At 42.9% G+C, this 18,269-nt stretch overlaps 1 protein-coding gene across 1 annotated transcript in view; it reads right to left on the bottom strand.

The window, feature by feature from the left end:
* The window catches only part of Slc9a9 (solute carrier family 9 member A9), a 565,142-nt gene that overhangs the window by 517,240 nt on the left and 29,633 nt on the right, over positions 1–18,269 (bottom strand). Inside the window, exons 3-4 of the mRNA XM_051140492.1 lie at positions 7,342–7,419; positions 5,828–5,904 (exon numbers count right to left, since the gene is read on the bottom strand). Coding sequence (XP_050996449.1) covers positions 5,828–5,904; positions 7,342–7,419 — 155 coding nt within the window. The remainder of the gene's footprint in view (positions 1–5,827; positions 5,905–7,341; positions 7,420–18,269) is intronic.

The following is an 18,269-nucleotide window of genomic DNA, read 5'->3' as shown; positions in this document are numbered from 1 at the left end:
TGAACATTAGGAGAATAAACTTAGCATTACTTTGGGAAATGACTTTGATGTTAGTTTTGTAAAAACCTGAGTGGCCATTTTGGCTTTAGAGCCCAGCACGTCCACTGTTTAGTCAACAGGACAGATGGCCATCAAGTCTTGGAACAAAATACAGAGTAACTAACCACCTTATTATTGCTACCTTACTGCACAAGCTAAAATAATAGTGTGTGGGTTTCCAGACTTTGTAAGCACTCTCACTGCATTCTAAAGAAGCCTTCAGTCCTAACTAAACACAGAGACACACATACAAAACCCTCACTGCCACAGCTATGGTTTTGCCCAGGCTTTTAGGAAACTCGAGGCTCTTTTTTTCTCTCTTTCTTTCTTACAGATTGTAGCTCCCTGGAGAGTCTGATGAAATGGGGAAATCTGTTCAGGCTCTCACCTATAAAAATTCACTACCAACTTAAAAAGCTTCGTTCCTCCCTGAAGTCTTCTTCACACATGACCTCAGGGTCTCTGCTCCCCAAGTTGAGGGCTCATCTCAAATCTGCTTTCTTGCTGGGGTTAGAGGTTAAAGAGATGGATAAGTCTCAGCCTCCACCTCCGAGCTGTCAATCACACTTGGCTTCTAAAGGACCAATGTACCCCTTCTTTAGGGCTGAGGAGTCAGTAATTCGGGGGCAGCTGGGACTCACCATATCACTAGATCTAAAGGTCCCCAGAGGAGCAGACATGTCCACTCAGAGGGTAACGAAGAACACCCATGAGGCCCCCTTCAGGATTGTGCCTCATAGACAAGGCTGCCAAGCATCTTAATATTCTGTGTATATTAAGGATTCCCATGGGGAAATCAGTCCTGAGGAATGTTGGCATGAATTGTGTAAACAACCTCATATTTATAAACACAGGTTTTCCTGGGTGAATTATCAAGAGCTCAGCAACAGAAAAGAAGTAAAGTCTATTCAGTCTTCCTTTAGCCGGCTCCAGAGAGAGAAGGCAGGTTTCATTACCTCTGTGCAATCATATTTATGGCTAATTCTTAAATACTCAGATTTCTCATAATCACTAGCTATGTTGAGAAATATAAGAACTTGAAATCACTGAAAGCCTGCTTTTACAGGCAGGCACAGTAACTCAGAACAAAACACAAGGGCTGTTACGGGCCGTGTTAGGAGAAGAAGGGTCTGCGGAGAGTGCATTCTGGGGTCTGGCAGGCTCTACCATTTACTGCTATTCAATTGCTGTGGAGCTTTGAGCGAGTCCCAGACTTGGCATCGTTGCACATAAACATAGTTAAGAACTGTGGTTATCTCATGAAGTCATCGTTACAATGAACTGAGTCAACACAGGAAAAGTTTATGTCAGTACCTGGCATGAGAGAATAAATTCAAAACAGTAGTTATTCTTTCTCTAAATATTTCTGGTATTGTGCTGTTGGTTTAAACTCTCCATTAACAGAGAAACTAAAGTAATGTCAGTGTCATTGATCTTTTAAAAGCATCTTGAAGCAGCAAGATGGCTCAGTGTATAAAGATGTTTGCCATCAAGCTAAGCATCTCAGTTCAATCTCTGAAAGACGCGTGGTAGAAAAAGAGGATGGATAACCATATTTTATCCTTTGAGGTCCACGTGAGTACCATGGTGTAAGGGAGTCTACACACACATGTATACACACACACACACACACACACACACACACACACTAAATAAACAAGGTATAATTTGGAAAAGCATCTTAGGGATGCTAATAAGTACTTAGGACAATGTGTATATAAGTGTATGTATACACACAGTTTAAATGAAGCTATGTAAACTAGGGTGATAAATGTTCTTCACCAAGGCTCACAGGATACCTAACAACAACAGCAACAACAACAGCAACAAAAATCACAGTTCTAGACATGAGAAACTTCCTTTTGAGTTATTGGTCGAGTCCAAGAAACACCCCACAAACAATACAGGCTTTATACTGTAGTTGCCACCCAGAATTGAAGGTTAATCTCCATTGTTGAAGATGCCACATACTTCAAACACTGGAGGTGGATGACTCTGCTGGATCTGATATGACTCCCTTATTCCTAAGTCCTAGCTCTCATAGTACCAGAAGGTGCTAGTGCTATACAAGATGCCAAGGGAGAAAGGTAATCAATAGCCCCAAATAGTTATAAAGCCTTAACCCACAACAATGACAAGGATGGCAAGATATTCCAAGGGTACAATAGTGGCACTTATATCTTGGGTAACACAGTTGAGCAAGTGTTCTTGTGGTAAGATGGAGCATCTTTTGGGTATATGCCCAGGAATGGTAGAGCTGGGTCTTGAGGTAGATCTATTTCCAATTTCTGATAATCCTCCAGATTGATTTCCACAATGGTTGCATAAGTGTGCACCCTGACAAGCAACTAAAGAGTGTTCCCCTTTCTCCACATCCTTGCCAGCATGCGTTCTCTCTTGAGTTTTTAATCTCAGCCATTCTGAAACTAAAGATGAAATATCAGAATCATTTTGATTTTGCATTTCCCTGATGACTAAGGATGGTCAACATTTCTGATCATCCTGAGTGAAGTAACCCAGACCCAGAATGACATGCATGGTATGTACTCACTTATGAGTGGCTATTAGCCATAAAGTACAGGATAACGATGAAATAATCCATCGAGCCAAAGAAGCCAAGGAGGGCCCAAGGGAAGATGTTTGAATCTCACTCAGAACAGGAAATACAATGGACATATGAAGTAGATGGAGGGAGGGAACTGGGTTGAAGAGGTGGTGGGGAGGGTAAAGGTGGTGGGAACCAGGTGGGCAGAGATCAGGTGGGGGCAGTGAGGGAAAGACCAGGAAAGAGAGAACTAAGAAAGGAAATCAGTGGTGGGGCATCTCTGGGACAGAGGAAGCTCCAGGAAGTCTATGAGGATAACTCTAGCTGAAGTTCTAAGTACCAGGTATTAAGAAGCAAGAAGTCTACAGTCCTGTAGCCAGGTGGGCCTCCCAGCTTAGGGAGGGGGGACACCAACCCCACCATAAACTTTCAACCCAAAATGCATCTTACCTACAAGAAGTGTAGGGACAGAGATTGAGGCAGTGGGGAACCAATGACAGGCCCAACTTGAGACTTACCCTAGAGGAGAGAGGCAACCCCTGTCACTGTTAATGATATTCTGCTATGCTTGTAGTTGTAGACAGGAGCCTAGCATAACTGTCTTCTGAGAGGCTTGACCCAGCAACTGATGGAAACATACGTAGACACCCACAGCCAAACAATAAAAACAGCTCAGAGAGTGCTGTGGAAGAGTGGGAGGAAGGGTAAAGGGAGCTGGAGGGGTCAAGGATACCACAAGAAGACCTACAGGTCAACTAAGCCCATAGGGGCTTACAGAGACTCAATCACCAATTAAAGGGTAGGGTTGGACTGGACCTAGACCTCCTACACATCTGTAGCAGATGTGCAGTATAACCATCATATAGGTGCCCTAACAATGGGCCTAAGGGCTGTCTCTGACTCTGTTGCCTGGCACTGGATCCCTTTCCCCTAGTTGGGCCCCCTTATCAGGCCTCAATAAGAGAGGATGCGCTTAGTCCTCTTGTTGCCTGGGGTACCAGGGTGGGTAGATACCCCTTGGGGGTCTCCCCTTGTCTGAGAAGAAGGAGAGAATGGGAGGAGAGGAACATGTGGGTAGGACTGGGAGGCGAGGAGGGAGGGGGTGGGATCAGGCTGTAAAGGGATTAAATAAACACATAAACCTGAAGATTTTCTCAGAACAACACTTTTCTCAAATCACTATTTAAATTTCTGGTTATATGCATAACATCAACTAAAAGAAGCCAAGTACAGTGATATATACCTCTTAGCTCTGTCCTTGGAAGGCAGAGGCAGGAGGATTATGACAAGTTTGAGTCCAGGTTTTCTACAAAGCAAATTCCAGGCTAACTGTGGGTACCCTGCACTGCACAAAAAAATAAGTTCTTAATTCCAGTAAGTGAAAATCACCATATCTCTTACATGGAAATATTTGGTTAAAGGTTATTTCATATACATCATGTATGGTTCCTTTTACTCTTTATAAAATATCTCAGATCTAAGAAAGAATAAAGTTTTTTAAATAGAAGTATATAATATAAATATGTATATACTTACAATTAGATGTACAAAGAAAATGGGACATTAATGAAAACTAATTATGCTATAATTAAGTACTGTCTAGTTTTCTGGAAATTCTGTTCATTATAAAATTCAGATCCTCATAGTACAAAACTGCTAAAATTGGTATTTTCTATGAACCAACAAATACCTGTCAAGAAGCTGTGTATCTCAGAACGGTCTGTGAGCATGGCATGGTGCATAGGGGTGTAGGGAATTCGAGAGCATGATCTGCTGGGTGAGAAGCTAAGCTGTTGAGTTCTGTCTTGATTCTGTGTTGACCTTGGCCCTGTTTCTCACTGATGATAACACTGGTTTGATTAGTTAGCCTTTCAAGAAGCCTCTTCTTCAGTACAAGCAGCTTTAATGACATAGATCTTTAAGGCCCTTGTCAAGTACAAGATTTGCCTATTGAGTTCCAGTACACACACACACACACACACACACACACACACACACACACACACACACGTCATGAAGGCCTCCTAAAATAGTGAAAGATCATGCATGCTGTAGTTGTCAGGCCACAGACAGTTCAATGAGCACTTGAGAGTCTAGTTGTGATGAGTCTGCACTCGTTCAAGCCTCCCCTTGCAGGTGCTAAACTCTTTGGCTGCTTTACCACCTTAACCATGTGATGCATGTTTACATACTATAGCTCAGCTAAACACATGTTTAATACAAAATCTCCCCGCGTTCAGGTTTGCATAGAGCCCTGACACCTCCTCAGCTTTGGCTGGCACACACTGAACACCGCAAAAGAGAAGGGCTGGAGGCATGACTGGTGTGTCCGCTCAGCATCACTTTCTTGGTTAGAGTGATGATAACTGCAGGCAGTAGATTTAAAAAAAAAACGTAGAGTTGGCTTTGTCACACAGTATGCAACAGATGCATCATGACAGTGATAGCAGTTGGACATCTTCCTGCAGTGGATCGTAGATTAGGCAAGTTTCACCATGTTGGACCTTATTTTGTTTTATGGTGCGCTCTATGCCAGAGTCTCTGCAGCTAGTCCCTGGGCAGCAGCATAACTAATAAACATATTGAGAAAAAAAATCTCACATTCTACAGTTCATCAACCACAAAGCCACCCCAGCCATATACAATCCTGCTGATACTTAAAGTTCTCTGTTTCAAACTCCCCACTTTTAAATTTTTCCTTTAGAAGAAAGCCCTCGGCATACAGTCACTATTATAATTTTGTCAAATATAGGTAAGGCCCTATAAAGTTGACAGAAAGATGCATTTAGACCATATACATTACTCAAGCTAAATGAGAATTGTGATCTGCTTTGCATAACCCAGGCCAAGCGGTCCACACACCCTAAATCAGAAGCTTGAACTCAGAGAGAAAATCCAGCCACCCAGTGGCAGTTGGCTTTACTTTGAAGCCTTATGTTTGCCAGAAGATGAAGAAATGTTGGACCACGGCTGAAAGACTCCATGAAGATGTGTCTGGGGGTGTTACTCAGTGGCAGAAGGCTTGCCTAACATGTTAGAACCCCAGCACAGCTACACAATGCAACAGCTAAAACACGAACCAAGCAAAACAAACCCAAATATGACATACTAGAAACACATACAAACATACACAGGCACACACATGTAAACGTACTTGGTCCCAGAAGCAGGAATCCAGACCATTGAGATCCTGCCACAGATTGCTGCCCTCAGCCACCAGCTCAGGTTCTGAATGTCACTTACCCTATGACCACACAGGAGATGGCTGTTCCTAAGAAGGCATACGTCAAAATGGATCCCATGTTTTGAAAAAAGTGTCTCTGGGGAAAAAAAAATATTTCATAGAGTACATCTGCATTTCTTACTGAAACAGGAAATGAGAATCCAGCATACCAATCCTAGCCTTCCCTTCTCTCGCTATTTAATTCTCAGGTGATCCTTCCTCTGGGAGCCTCATCCCTAGGGTTTGGTGCACCGGGCATGGAGTTTAGCAAGTGATCTCTCCACAAATCAGAAGAAGAGGAGCAATTAAAAAAAAAAACCTAGAAGATGATAGGCAGGGGGAAAGATAACCTACAAAGCAGCTAGACCCCAGAAGATAGAACAGGCTGGGCTACAAGAATTCGGGGTTCTGGGACAAGTAATCAAGACACAGTGTCAAGAAGGGTTTTGTAGACATAGCATGTTTAACTTTTAAGGTACTATTCTAAACTATCTAAATGGATTCTGACTTTGATAAAATATTCTGACTTCTCTTCTTCACACATATTCTAAATGTGATGCACTCAAACCTTAAAATCCTGAACTACTTTATGGATGAAATACAAGATGATGCCTAGTACTAAGGCAGGGTATGAGGAAGGATGACCCGCATGAATCGAACATTCTAAACCCTTCCAAATGCTCCTTAGTTAGCAATACTCCCAGAGTTTTAGTGAGAGCTGAGCAGCCAGCATTGACAGCAACAGGGAGCCCAGAGTCCACAAAACAAAACAGTAACAACAAAACCCTCCATGTTTGTGACGAAGAAGCTGCCCACTGCTGACTATAGCAGGCCGAAGGGAGGCAGGGGTGAGCGCTGGAAGTGTCCAGCGTATTCTTTCTGCCTCATTCTGTGGCGCAGCACCACCCACCCACCTAAGTGAATTACTGACACGGACAGTCGCCTGTGCCTGAGCACTGTCAGGCAAGAAGAGCTCAACGACCAAAAACTGGCTCGCTGTGTGAAGGACCACAGTCTTCTGGGTTTAAACCCAGTGTGAATGAGTGTGTGAACTCTTGGCAACACTCATCCACGGTCAAGTCACACAGGTCATATACATCATTTACAAACCTGCTGGTGGGCCACATGAAATAAACCTTAAATGATGAGGTGGAGTTCGTTAATGCTGTGTTTAACACAGTATATTCCTAATACTATAGTTTCTCCATGAAATGAGTATAAAACATTATTGAGAGGATTTACATTCTTTAAAAATAACGCTACGACTTTAACGTCTAGTGTGCATGTCACATTTACAGTGTGCCTCACTTTTAGACAAACCACGGAGTTTATTGGCTGTGTGTCACTAAGCCCTGGGTACAAATTTAGTAGGTTTAAAAGAATTCTAAGATTGTCAGGGTTGAACATTTGTTGCATAATCTACACAGCACTGTTCTTACCGCATAGGAAATACCATACAATATAACTACTTTTCATTAGTGTCGGCTAAGTTTTCTACTTAATGATTAAAGAGGAGGACACCCCTTAGCCTTACCTTCTTCAGACTGTATCCTGCATGAAAAATAATGGGCGGCAGCAAAACATTGAAGAAGATTTCTGGGTCAAATGTCATCTGCCCAAGAAGACAAAAGTAAAGTTAGATATGTGTTTACGAAACAGATATAACACTTTTGTGAAGATTATATGAAAGTTATATTGACATGTTATTAAATTAGCAAAGATTTTTTAAAAAATACCCAAGGCCAGCAGTGGTGCCCACCTTTAATACCAGCACTCTGTTGGCAGAGGCAAGTGGATTTCTGAGTTCAAGGCCAGCCTGTTCTACAGACTGAATTCCAGGACAACCAGAGCTACACAAAGAAACCCTGTCTCAAACAAACACACAAAACAACAAAATCAAAATAAATCCTCATGTGAAATAATATTTAAATCTGAAATGTATTTTTACATCCTGTTGCTAGCAATAACAGCAAACAAAAATCTCAATGAAGTCTCTCTGGGAAAGAAAAGTTTTTCTTTTAACTTGATTAGTCATTCCTGATTTTATTTCATTATTCTAGTTTTCACTGTATAGTCCAGAATGACCTTGAACACAAAATCCCCTGCCTCAGTCTCCCCAGTTCTGGGACTGTAGGTGTGCAGCACCATGTCACTCTTCAAAGCTCAAGTGTTTTTATTATGTTTCACTTTCTTTTTTAGTAAAAAAGCTATAATACTCAAGTTTTTAGCTGTTGACAAAGATTTAAAGTTTTCCTCACTCAATAAAACAGTGTTAGTCTTCATTTTCTTTATTTTATCTTACCCCAAAGTTTAAAATACATTTCCAAGCTGTGGAAAAACACGTTTGAAAATGAAACTGCATTTTCTCGCATTTATCCATTGCTTCTTACTTATGCTTAAATAAACTTAGCTCCCCCATCCACAAAAAACCCAAGTGTGAGCTGATGTGAAATACAATGAAATAAGACGAAAGAATTCTTGAATTCAATATCTGCTGTACACTCGACACTTTGCAAAGAGCTCACTTGGTTTCTAAAACCATCCAATAGTAAATCCTCATCTTGTTCTCTGTCTGTCTGTCTATCTGTCTGTCTCTCTGTCTCTGTGTGTCTCTTTCTCTTTCTCTCTCTGTTTCTCTCTCTCTGTGTGTCTCTGTCTTTCTCTGTCTGTCTGTCTTTCTCTGTCTCTCTTTCTGTCTCCCTCTCTGTCTCTCTCTCTCTGTCTGTCTCTCTCTCTTCCTCTCTCTCTCTCTCTCTCTCTCTCTCTCTCTCTCTCCTCTCGCTCTCTCTCCCTCCTCTCTCTCTCTCTCTCTCTCTCTCTCTCTCTCTCTCTCTCACACACACACACACACACACACACACACACACACACACACACCACTCATTTCATCCCTAAGACCCATTCACTATTAGGATGTTTATCCAAATCCCTCAGATGCATGTGTTCTGCGCTGTAATTTGCAATCTCTGCCTTGTCATGTGCCTTTCCCCCTCACTTTTCTCTGAAGTAGATCTCAGAAGTGGCTTTGCTGTGGGTCTTCCTGGCCTCTCCATCCAGGCTGCCCCTTCTCTGTGTGTTTATAGCCTTTGGCCCCTCCTGGTAGCATCATTTCTGACATATTCTGAGTGGTGACTACTATCTTTCTCTGTTTTTTTCCATTAAATCAGGAGCTTTCCCAGGGTTACAGTGATGCATTATCAATTCTGTCTCACCTCAGTTCCTCCCTGTGTCTAGAACATGGCTCAGTTTACGAGAGAGAGAGAGAGAGAGAGAGAGAGAGAGAGAGAGAGAGAGAGAGAGAGAGAGAGAGAGAACTGTCTTTGAGAATCAAACGTGTTAAAATGGAATGGACCACAGTTGGCCACATCACAGGATCACAGAAGAGCCTCTCAAGGACTCAGCTTTCACCTTGGGACATTGAGGCTACTTTCAGACCATATGCTCAGCTTCAATTATGCTCATCTAATTACTATGTAGGGAGAGAAGGTGGGAGCAGTAGGAACTGCTAAGCTTGGTCCCCTCTCATAGCCCAATGAAGCACCAACTGATGCCAAACTCCCGTACCAATGAGCATCTAGGTGTGTCATCTATGCTCCTTACTTCTACCAGAGCCCTATGGCACATTGTTCTAGTTATGGTTATCATTGTTGTAATTAAACACCATGACTAAAGCAAGTTGAGGAGGAGTGGATTTATTTGGCTGATACTTGCACATCACAGTCCATCGTTGAAGGAAGTCATGACAGGGATTCAAACAAGGCTCCTTGAGAAGGTAACCTTCAAGCTGATATGAAAAATCATAAAAAGGCACAGAGAAGAAGGAGAAACCCAGGCAAAGAGAATAACACTTGCAGAGATCTGAGGCAGGGAGCAGAATGCCAGTGCTGGAGTGGGTAGGTATAGGCCTAAGGTTATTGTGTAATTTAAATGCTGATTTCTGTATCCCCCATACTGGTTGTTATCCTTGTTCTGACAATCTCCTGCTTTAATGTTGTATAAACATTACTCCACAGTTGTCTCCTGATATGCCAATAAAGCAGCTGACAGCCAATCACTAATCAGGAGAGAGAATAGGGCTGGACTTCCTGCCATCCAGAGGAGGAGGAGGAGTTAGAGGAGGAAGTAGAATATTCAGCCATGAGGGAGAGGTCCAAGAGACATCTGAAGGAGCATGGAAGCTACAAAGTGCAATTGTCACTGGGATGTAAGCTGGGAGGAAACCAAATTAGTTTAGAAGGTTAAGAATAGATTCATAACTGCTCAGTTCTTGTGCTGTGAAGCTTGTCAAAATAATATAATAGAGTCTCTATTATTTTTGTGATAGCCAAGTTAAGAGAGAAATTGAGAAACAAACACAACTTTATAAAAATAACCATAACAGGTAGGTCAGGCAAGCCAGGTGGGAGTGTGGTTGAAGAGACCAAAGAAATGAAAGGTGAGACTTATGTGAACCTGGTTAGAAACAGTGCCAGGAGAAGGTTGGAGCACAGGTGAGACAGATTTGACCCAATGCTTTAAGACAGTGCTTCTCAACCTTCCTAATGCCTGACCCTTTGATGCAGTTCCTCATGTTGTCATGACTCCCAACCATAGAATTATTTCCTTGCTGCTTCATAACTGTAATTTTGTTACTGGTATAAGTTGTAATGTAAATATCTGTTATGTGGGCCCCTGTGAGAAGGTCATTTGGCCCCAAAGGGTTTGATCCACAAGTTGAGAACCATTGCATTAAGAGAAGCACTTGGTAACAATTGCAAAATCCAGACCAAGTGCTGGGGAAAAGAGGGCATCTTCTGGAGGTGTGAGGAGATGGTATGGACAGCTGAAAAACAGGAGGCAAGAAAACTAGGAAAGAAAGCACTATTTCTAGGAGTAAAGAAAGCCTTAGGTGCATATATGTGTGTGTGTGTGTGTGTGTGTGTGTGTGTGTGTGTGTCTGTGTGTCTGTGTGTCTGTGTGTGTGTGTGTACACACTCATAGGTATACACATGTGAACACACACAACACCAACACAGAAAGAGGAACTATCTCATACTATATGAACACAGTTAAACTCATCATTTTGTTGTGTCCACTACCTCACTCATAAAAGTCACTCTGAAGGCAGTAATCTCCACAAAGAGTAAAATTAGTCATGTTCACCTAAGGCATAAAGCAAACTACCCATTTTTTTAAATTATACTAATTATACCAGGGTTTGTGCTTTATAATTTATTCTCAGTTCTTCAGACATCTTCCCTTTGGTTTAGAAATTCTATAACAGACTTTATGACATTAATGTTATAATTTCATTTTTTTTTCTCTCTTTCCAAACTTCTGGCTTTTAAAATAAGAAAATCTTGGGAGTATGTCAAAGGGCTCCATTTCAGTCCCAAACCCCTTATGATCTAGAATCCTCATTACCTAAGTGTGGGCCTAAGAGCCATGCTGCCTGGGTTCAAATATCATCTCCTTAGCCTGGGTGGCTGTTCACTCTCCTAGTGCCTCAATTTCTTTATTGTACAATAAACACAATAGCGCTTTGGGTAAATATATGGTAGTTAGAAGGACGAAGTGATAACATCCATAAAGTCCTGGTGCCAGTTAGCAGTTCTGAAGGGTTCATTACTAATAGGATAAAAAAGCAATCTATGACTAAGGTTTTTGATATAGAGGGACTGCAGGAAGGCTTAGCGAGTTCCTTTGACAGGGTGATTATTGCTGTGAGGAAACACCATGACCCAAAGCATCTTGGGGAGGAAAAAAATTATTTGGCTTATGCTTCCACATCATTGTTCATCACTGAAGGAAGTCAGAACAAGAACTCACACAGGGCAGGAATCTTGAGGCAGGAGCTGATGCAGAGGCCATGGAGGAATGCTGCTTATTGGCTTGCTCATCTTGGCTTACTCAGCCTGCTTTCTTAAAGAACTCAGGATGACTAGCCCAAAGATGGGACCACCCACAATGGCCGTGGGCCTCCCCCATCTCTAACTAATTAAGAAAAAATGCTCTAGCAGCCTGATTACAGAGGAATTTTCTTAATTGATGTTCTGTCCTCTCAGGTGACTTTAGCTTGTGTTGGCTTGGCCTAAAACTGTCTGGCAAACCGAGTAAAGGCATTTTTCGGCAAAGCCTGATGACATGAGTTCAATATTTCGGGATACACATGGTATGAAGTGTCATTATGGCATTTTCCAAATGAAAGTTATTTTTCAAACAATCAAAATGTTATGTTCTTTATTTTTTGAGATTTTAATAATTACATTTCTTCTCTTTTCTTCTTCCAAGCCCTCTCATATACCTCCTCCCTGTTCAGTTTCAAATTCATGGCCTCTTTCTTCATTGTTATGGTATGCATGTATGTATATACATACATATTCCTAAGAATAACCTGTTCAGTCTGTATGTTGTTACTTGTGTGTACATATGTTTCCAGGGGTGGTCATTTGTTACCAGATAATCAGATATAGTCTTCCTTGGGGAAGACTATATCTATACTAAAATGAACAATCATATAAACAAATGCCTCTATTTACAGGATCTCCTGACCTGTGTAAAGTGTGGGTAGAGGTTTTAATGTTCCCTTCCTGAGATGTTCAATGGCACGGACATTGTTCTAGATCTGACGGAAAGCTGTGGGTGTTCCAAGCAGAGGAGTATCTCTCAAGCTGGAGAGATGAGGACACAGCTGAGACCATCTGGAAGGTGGAAGCTTGTTGGCATGACCTCCTCACAGGAAAACCTTTGCCTCTGCAGCTTTCCTGCAGAAACCAGGCTAACTACTGATACATAACTTTTCAATACTCAGAATGACCCACTCCCTGCACTCGGATTAACTAACACACCACTGGATTATAGGTTCTGGAGCAGCCAGATGAAGCTGGCAGGCTGAGAGTGGCACGCAGCACAGGGGGATTTATTTGTGTATACAAACAGATTTGTGTTCCTTTCAGCCTAGCTCTAGGCTTAGTTGCTGCTAAATCAGTTCTGGGAGTGACTCCAATTCCAGACAATTTCTCAGAAATGGCTGGATTTGCCACTGTCCCAGTCTCCACTGGAAATCTCATGGGCCATTTCCTTCAGATTTGTGCTCTGATCTTGGTCCTGGTAGTGAACTATTCATCTTTAAAATTAAAATATTAGGCTGGGGGTGGGTGGGTCCTATGCAAAGGGCGAAGGAGAAGAGCAGAGATCCAAAATGCCCCAACAAGGATTTAAATAAATTTTTTAAAGGCACAAATTATAGATAAGACCCTCAGACCCCGCCCATCAGAACTTCATGGGATCAGATACTGGAGTGTGGCCACTAGCCATGTGGCACACTGAGCTCTTGAACTTAGGGGCTGAAGTTTTATCACTAACACTGGTGGCTAGTGGAAATCATATAACATATTAATATTTACACAGTTAGCAAGACTGTACCTTCTCACCATTTAGTTTTCAAACATTCTATTTCACTGATCAAGGGGTGGATGGTTCAAAACAACAGACCTTAGACTCTGAGATGGAAGCATTATTTATATTTTAAGAAAGCAGGTGTTGACGCATCAGTGGTAAATCTTAAAGAAAACACGAGGACAGTAAAATGTCAAGTTTGTTCACAAAAGTGCAGTGTATTTGAAATGCTAATTTGCATATGGACCAGTATTTGACCAGAATGGCCCACACATATGTTCTCTGAGATCATGAACTAGAAGGTTTCCAAGAACAACCAGAATATTCCAAGATTGATCCAGGAGGTTTCAGAAGGTTGTAGCTTCAAAAGTGTGTTTGGGCCTGAGTAGGCAATGACTCACTATGACTTGTCTGACAAGAAATGCCAGTGTTCTACTGACCCACTAAGTAAATAAGGACTAAAATTACCACACTGGTGAAAGACTGTGACCGATGTGGCCTAGTCCTTCCAAAGATATCTTTTAAAAGCAGTATTTCATCACATCTGATGACATTCTTGAGTGGTAACTGGCAAATGCAATTATCTCTATTTTCCAGAGACAGGAGGAGAAATTAATAGCGTGTCCAGTATCAGTCAGTCAACACGATGTGGATATCACTGGGAATTGAATGTGTAAACATGGACCAACTAAATATTACACTTTCCAAGGGAACTGAGTTCATACAACTAAGCAAGATTTGAGACTAAGAACTAGGCTTTTGTTAATTGGAGGAATAGTTGGTTTCTTTGGACAGGTCCAAACAGCTAGCAAAATGGCATGTTCAGTCATCTCCAATGTTTTTGTTACTGAAAACTTAGCAAGCCTCTTGGTACAAAGAATATGAAGGTTCATTGCACAACGGATTTATTCCATGAAGGCTAAAATCAAAGAAAAGCAGCAAACAGCACACCTGAAGCACAAGGCTTTCAGGGAAGCTGTAAGTTGGAGTTCTCCAGCACAGAGGCCCTGCTCTGACATGGCTGGCCTATGGGACGTCTTGATATTAACGCAGCAGATGAGATAGGGTTTGCAGTATGGGTGAGAATCTACCCAAGGGCTCCCCACATGCAGTGCCATGCTTGTTTCCTAGCTCTAGGGGCCATCATAGGCCAAGGCATTCCAAGCCACAGGGAAAGAAAACTGCTTTTGTTAGTTCAGTTACATCTGGGAGCAAATAACGTAAAATATTTTTCAAAAAGACACTGGCTTACAGAACGGATGCGAAAACAGGAGCCATCGTTCTGCTGCACATAAGAAACATACCTCAGCAACAAAGATAGACATTACCTCAGAGTGAAAAGCTGGGGTAAGTCTTTACAAAACAGATGGACCCTAGAAGCAAGCTGGAGTAGCCATTCTAGTATCTACTGAAATAGGCTTTCGGCAAAAATTAATCAAAGGAAAAATCTACTGAGATGATATCTTAATTCTGAACATCTATGCCCCAAATTCAAGGGTACCCACATTCATAGAATAAACATTACAAAAGCTTAAATCACACATTGATCCCCACACATTAATAATAGGAAACTTCAACACCCCACTCTCACCAATGAACACATCATTGAGACAGAAACTAAACAGAGAAATAATGAAACTAACCAATGTTATAAATCAAATGGACCTAACAGATATCTGTGGAACATTCCACCCAAACACACACAAAAATATTTTTAAATACTAAAATAGGTGAAGATATATTAAAGAGTAGAATCCATAACCTATATTCATTTTTAATGCAATTAGGGAGACTTTTAAATAAACTCAGATGACCTGGGGCACACAGCCACAGGACACATCTAGGGATGGCTTGTGGATCTGCTTGCCCTTTCTTCTACCCCAGCTTAACTTTAGTTTGATCTTCAGAAGGGAGAGAAAGGGAAGACTCAAAATACTTAATGAGACTATGCCATGATACTAGTCAAGTGACCTTGGGTCCCCCTTTCAACTTCTCTGAGTCCCGTTTTGGTTTTGTTTTCTCATTTGCACCGTGAGTAGGACAGTGTCTACAAGCTAGAGGCTTCAGCGGAGTCATGGATTTGGAGGATGCTGGTTCTTATAGATCTGAATCTAAGTGAAGGCACATGCTAATAGTCTAGGGGTTGGAGACACAAGGCACACCCACAGAAAAGAAATAAACAAAGTGGGGGAGGGTGGGGGAGGATGAGGGAGGGTGGGGCAGCGTGGGGCAGGGTGAGGCAGGGTGGGGGAGGATGGGTCCATGGCAGCCCAGATTAACACTCTCTTAAATCCACTGGTACTGACTTTGGACTCATTCACTCAGAGATGAAGAAAAGCCAGGACACTTTTATAAACGGGATGAAACACTAAATGGCCATCAGGAATACAAACTTTTCTCTGATCTCCAAGAGGTATAATTTGACAGTGGCTATGAAAATACTGTCTACACACACTCGATTTGGCAACATCTAATCTGAGTTTTTGCTTGTAAACAGACTTGCAAACATGGGAGCCCTACAAAGCACAGAAGATGGTGAGATGAATAATGGCCTGGTCAGTACCTTGTCACATAATCTGCAGCTGAAATTTGATGTGACTATTGGAGTGGCTAAGGCATCAGCCTGTAAGTGGAGAAAGGTGCTTTTGCCCATTTGTCAACTCAGAAGGACAAGGGGCAGAACAGCATGCCTGGCACATGTAGCTGAAACTGTCTAGGACTCACACCTGCCATTTCCTTTTTGTCCTGGCCAGACACATAGACTTGTTTCCTTACTGACAGGTCGGGTCTATGTCTGAGTTCCAATTGAATCCACATAGAAGTAACAGATGCTCATTCCAAGTGGATCCTCCGTCTTTGCTGTTCTGTCCACCCCCCCCCCCCGCCTTTTATCCCGGAATCCTCAAGCCAAACCTCCATACCAGCATCGCGTTCCATCTCTACCCTTCTGACCTCCCGTCTACTTCTCTATCAGCTGCGAAATGAGGCCGACAGAAAGCACATGGAATGGGCGCTTCAACCTCCCAACATATCCTTTTGAAACTTTTAAATAATGACGAGTCATGTGAGCGTCTCACCTGCTCAAAGAATAAAGTGTGTGTGTGTGTGTGTGTGTGTGTGTGTGTGTGCGTGTGCGCGCACGCGCGCGTTTCACTTAAAAAGAGGAGTCCTTTGGGATTAGTTTGCAGAGACATCAAAGTTGATGGGTAAAAGGAAAGCATTGTCAGGCTACAGTTACCAGAGCCAGCACAAGGCACTGTTAGTGCTAAAGGAGGTGCCTGTGACAGGATGGGAAGAAACAAACCCAGGAGACCACTATTCACTCAACAGGGATTTGCTTAAAATAAACTGGGCATATGGCAGAGAGGATTAGCAGGGCTTAAGGTTGAAATAGAGAGAGGTAAAAAATGAAAGAAGGGAAAAAAAGAAGAAGAAGAGACCTATGTTTTTACACCTGGGTGAGTGACAGAGAATGTGTCTGGGAAGCTGCTGACGTGGTGGGGGTGAGAGGGTCAGGACACCCCCCCCCCACCAGGCCTCCTGAGCTTTGCTTCACTGAGTCCGACTGTCTGGAACACTTGGAGACTTGTGCTTGATGGAAAGAAAGGTCAGAGGCAAGGAGAAACACTCCAGAATCAACGGAGTGCAGCGGGGGGTCTCTAGGGCATGAGTGACATGAAAAAGAAGAGGGTAGAGAACAAGGCTGGGTTGGGAGGAGAAGGGGGTGGGGGGAGGCAGACAAAGACAGAGACACAGAGAGATGAGAGAGACACAGAGATTGACAGAGACAGATAGAGATGAGAGACACAGAGAGTGACAGAGACAGAGAAAGATGAGAGACACAGAGAGTGGCAGAGACAGAGAGAGATGAGAGAGACACAGAGACTGACAGAGACAGAGAGAGATGAGAGAGACACAGAGACTGACAGAGACAGAGAGAGATGAGAGAGACACAGAGACTGACAGAGCGAGACAGAGATCTGGGGGGAGCAGGAGGGGAGGCAGACAGACAAAGAGCTCAGCTGCAGAAGCCCAATAAAGAGCTACAGAAAGCAGCTGCTGCTGGATGCAGGTGCCAGCATCCGTGACAGATGCCCAGGGAGACTGGGGCTTTGTGTACATAACCTTGTTCTCAGAATAATTTCTGAGCGCCACATCTGGGACACATTTTCCCCAGTTACTCACTGTGTCTGTGAAATTCAGTCACTTCAGACAGGGGCAAGAATGCAAAACCTTCGAAACGAACTGTGCGTTTTTGCTGGTGACTGCTGCCTGAGATGGGCTGGGAAGGGGCCCGACGCCCCCAACCCTACCCAGGTGTCAGCTACAAAACAACACTTTAAAGATAGAGATTTCCTGGTTTGGAAGCATTGCTGATTTTCGGCAGTGGGGGATGGGGGGTGGGGGATTGCCTTCAGTGGAGAAGTGGGTTCAGGGGTTGTGGAGGATATGTGTGCTGAGAAAGCAGATACAGTGGCTCTGGGCCCCTTCTTTGGTGAGTAGATGTCTTTAAGCACCTAGAAAAGGAGACTATATAAAGGGAGATAAATGGGATATCAATGATTATAGAAATGGGATAGAAAGGAGGGAGAAAATAAGGGGACAAAGATGACAAGCTGGAAAGAAGGAGAAGAATGGGGCCTGGGCAGAGGAGTAAACCAAAGTTAAGACACTGGCAGAGCTTAGGAAGCAGAGTAAGTGGTTAAAGCAGTAGTGCAAATAAACGGCAAACGGCTGCCTTTAAATCAGTGAAATCCTAATCGGGACGTTGAGACCGAGGCTTGGCCACATTAAGGGACGGCTATTCACACAGAAAACACTCTTACATTTCTCCAGATTTTTATTGTAGAGCCCTTAAATCTTACATGTAGCAAGCACTTGGCGGAGAGCGAAGATGAGCTTTCCGCACACTGGTGGTGAGGGACACAGGTCTTCAGAGGGAGGCACCATTAGAGGCGCTGTATCCTACCGGAGGCGAAGGGAATTGGGTGCTTGCCTGTGCCTGCTCAGCACTTGCCCGGGCGCAGCCTCCCTTCCTTCCTGCCCGAGAACTTTGAATTCGCCAGTTCTACATTCTGTGAGGCT

This window comes from Acomys russatus, chromosome 32, assembly GCF_903995435.1.
Source record: "Acomys russatus chromosome 32, mAcoRus1.1, whole genome shotgun sequence".
Lineage (NCBI taxonomy): Eukaryota > Metazoa > Chordata > Mammalia > Rodentia > Muridae > Acomys > Acomys russatus.
The sequence above is the reverse complement of the archived record's forward strand: the minus strand, read 5'-3'. Positions and strand labels throughout refer to the sequence as shown.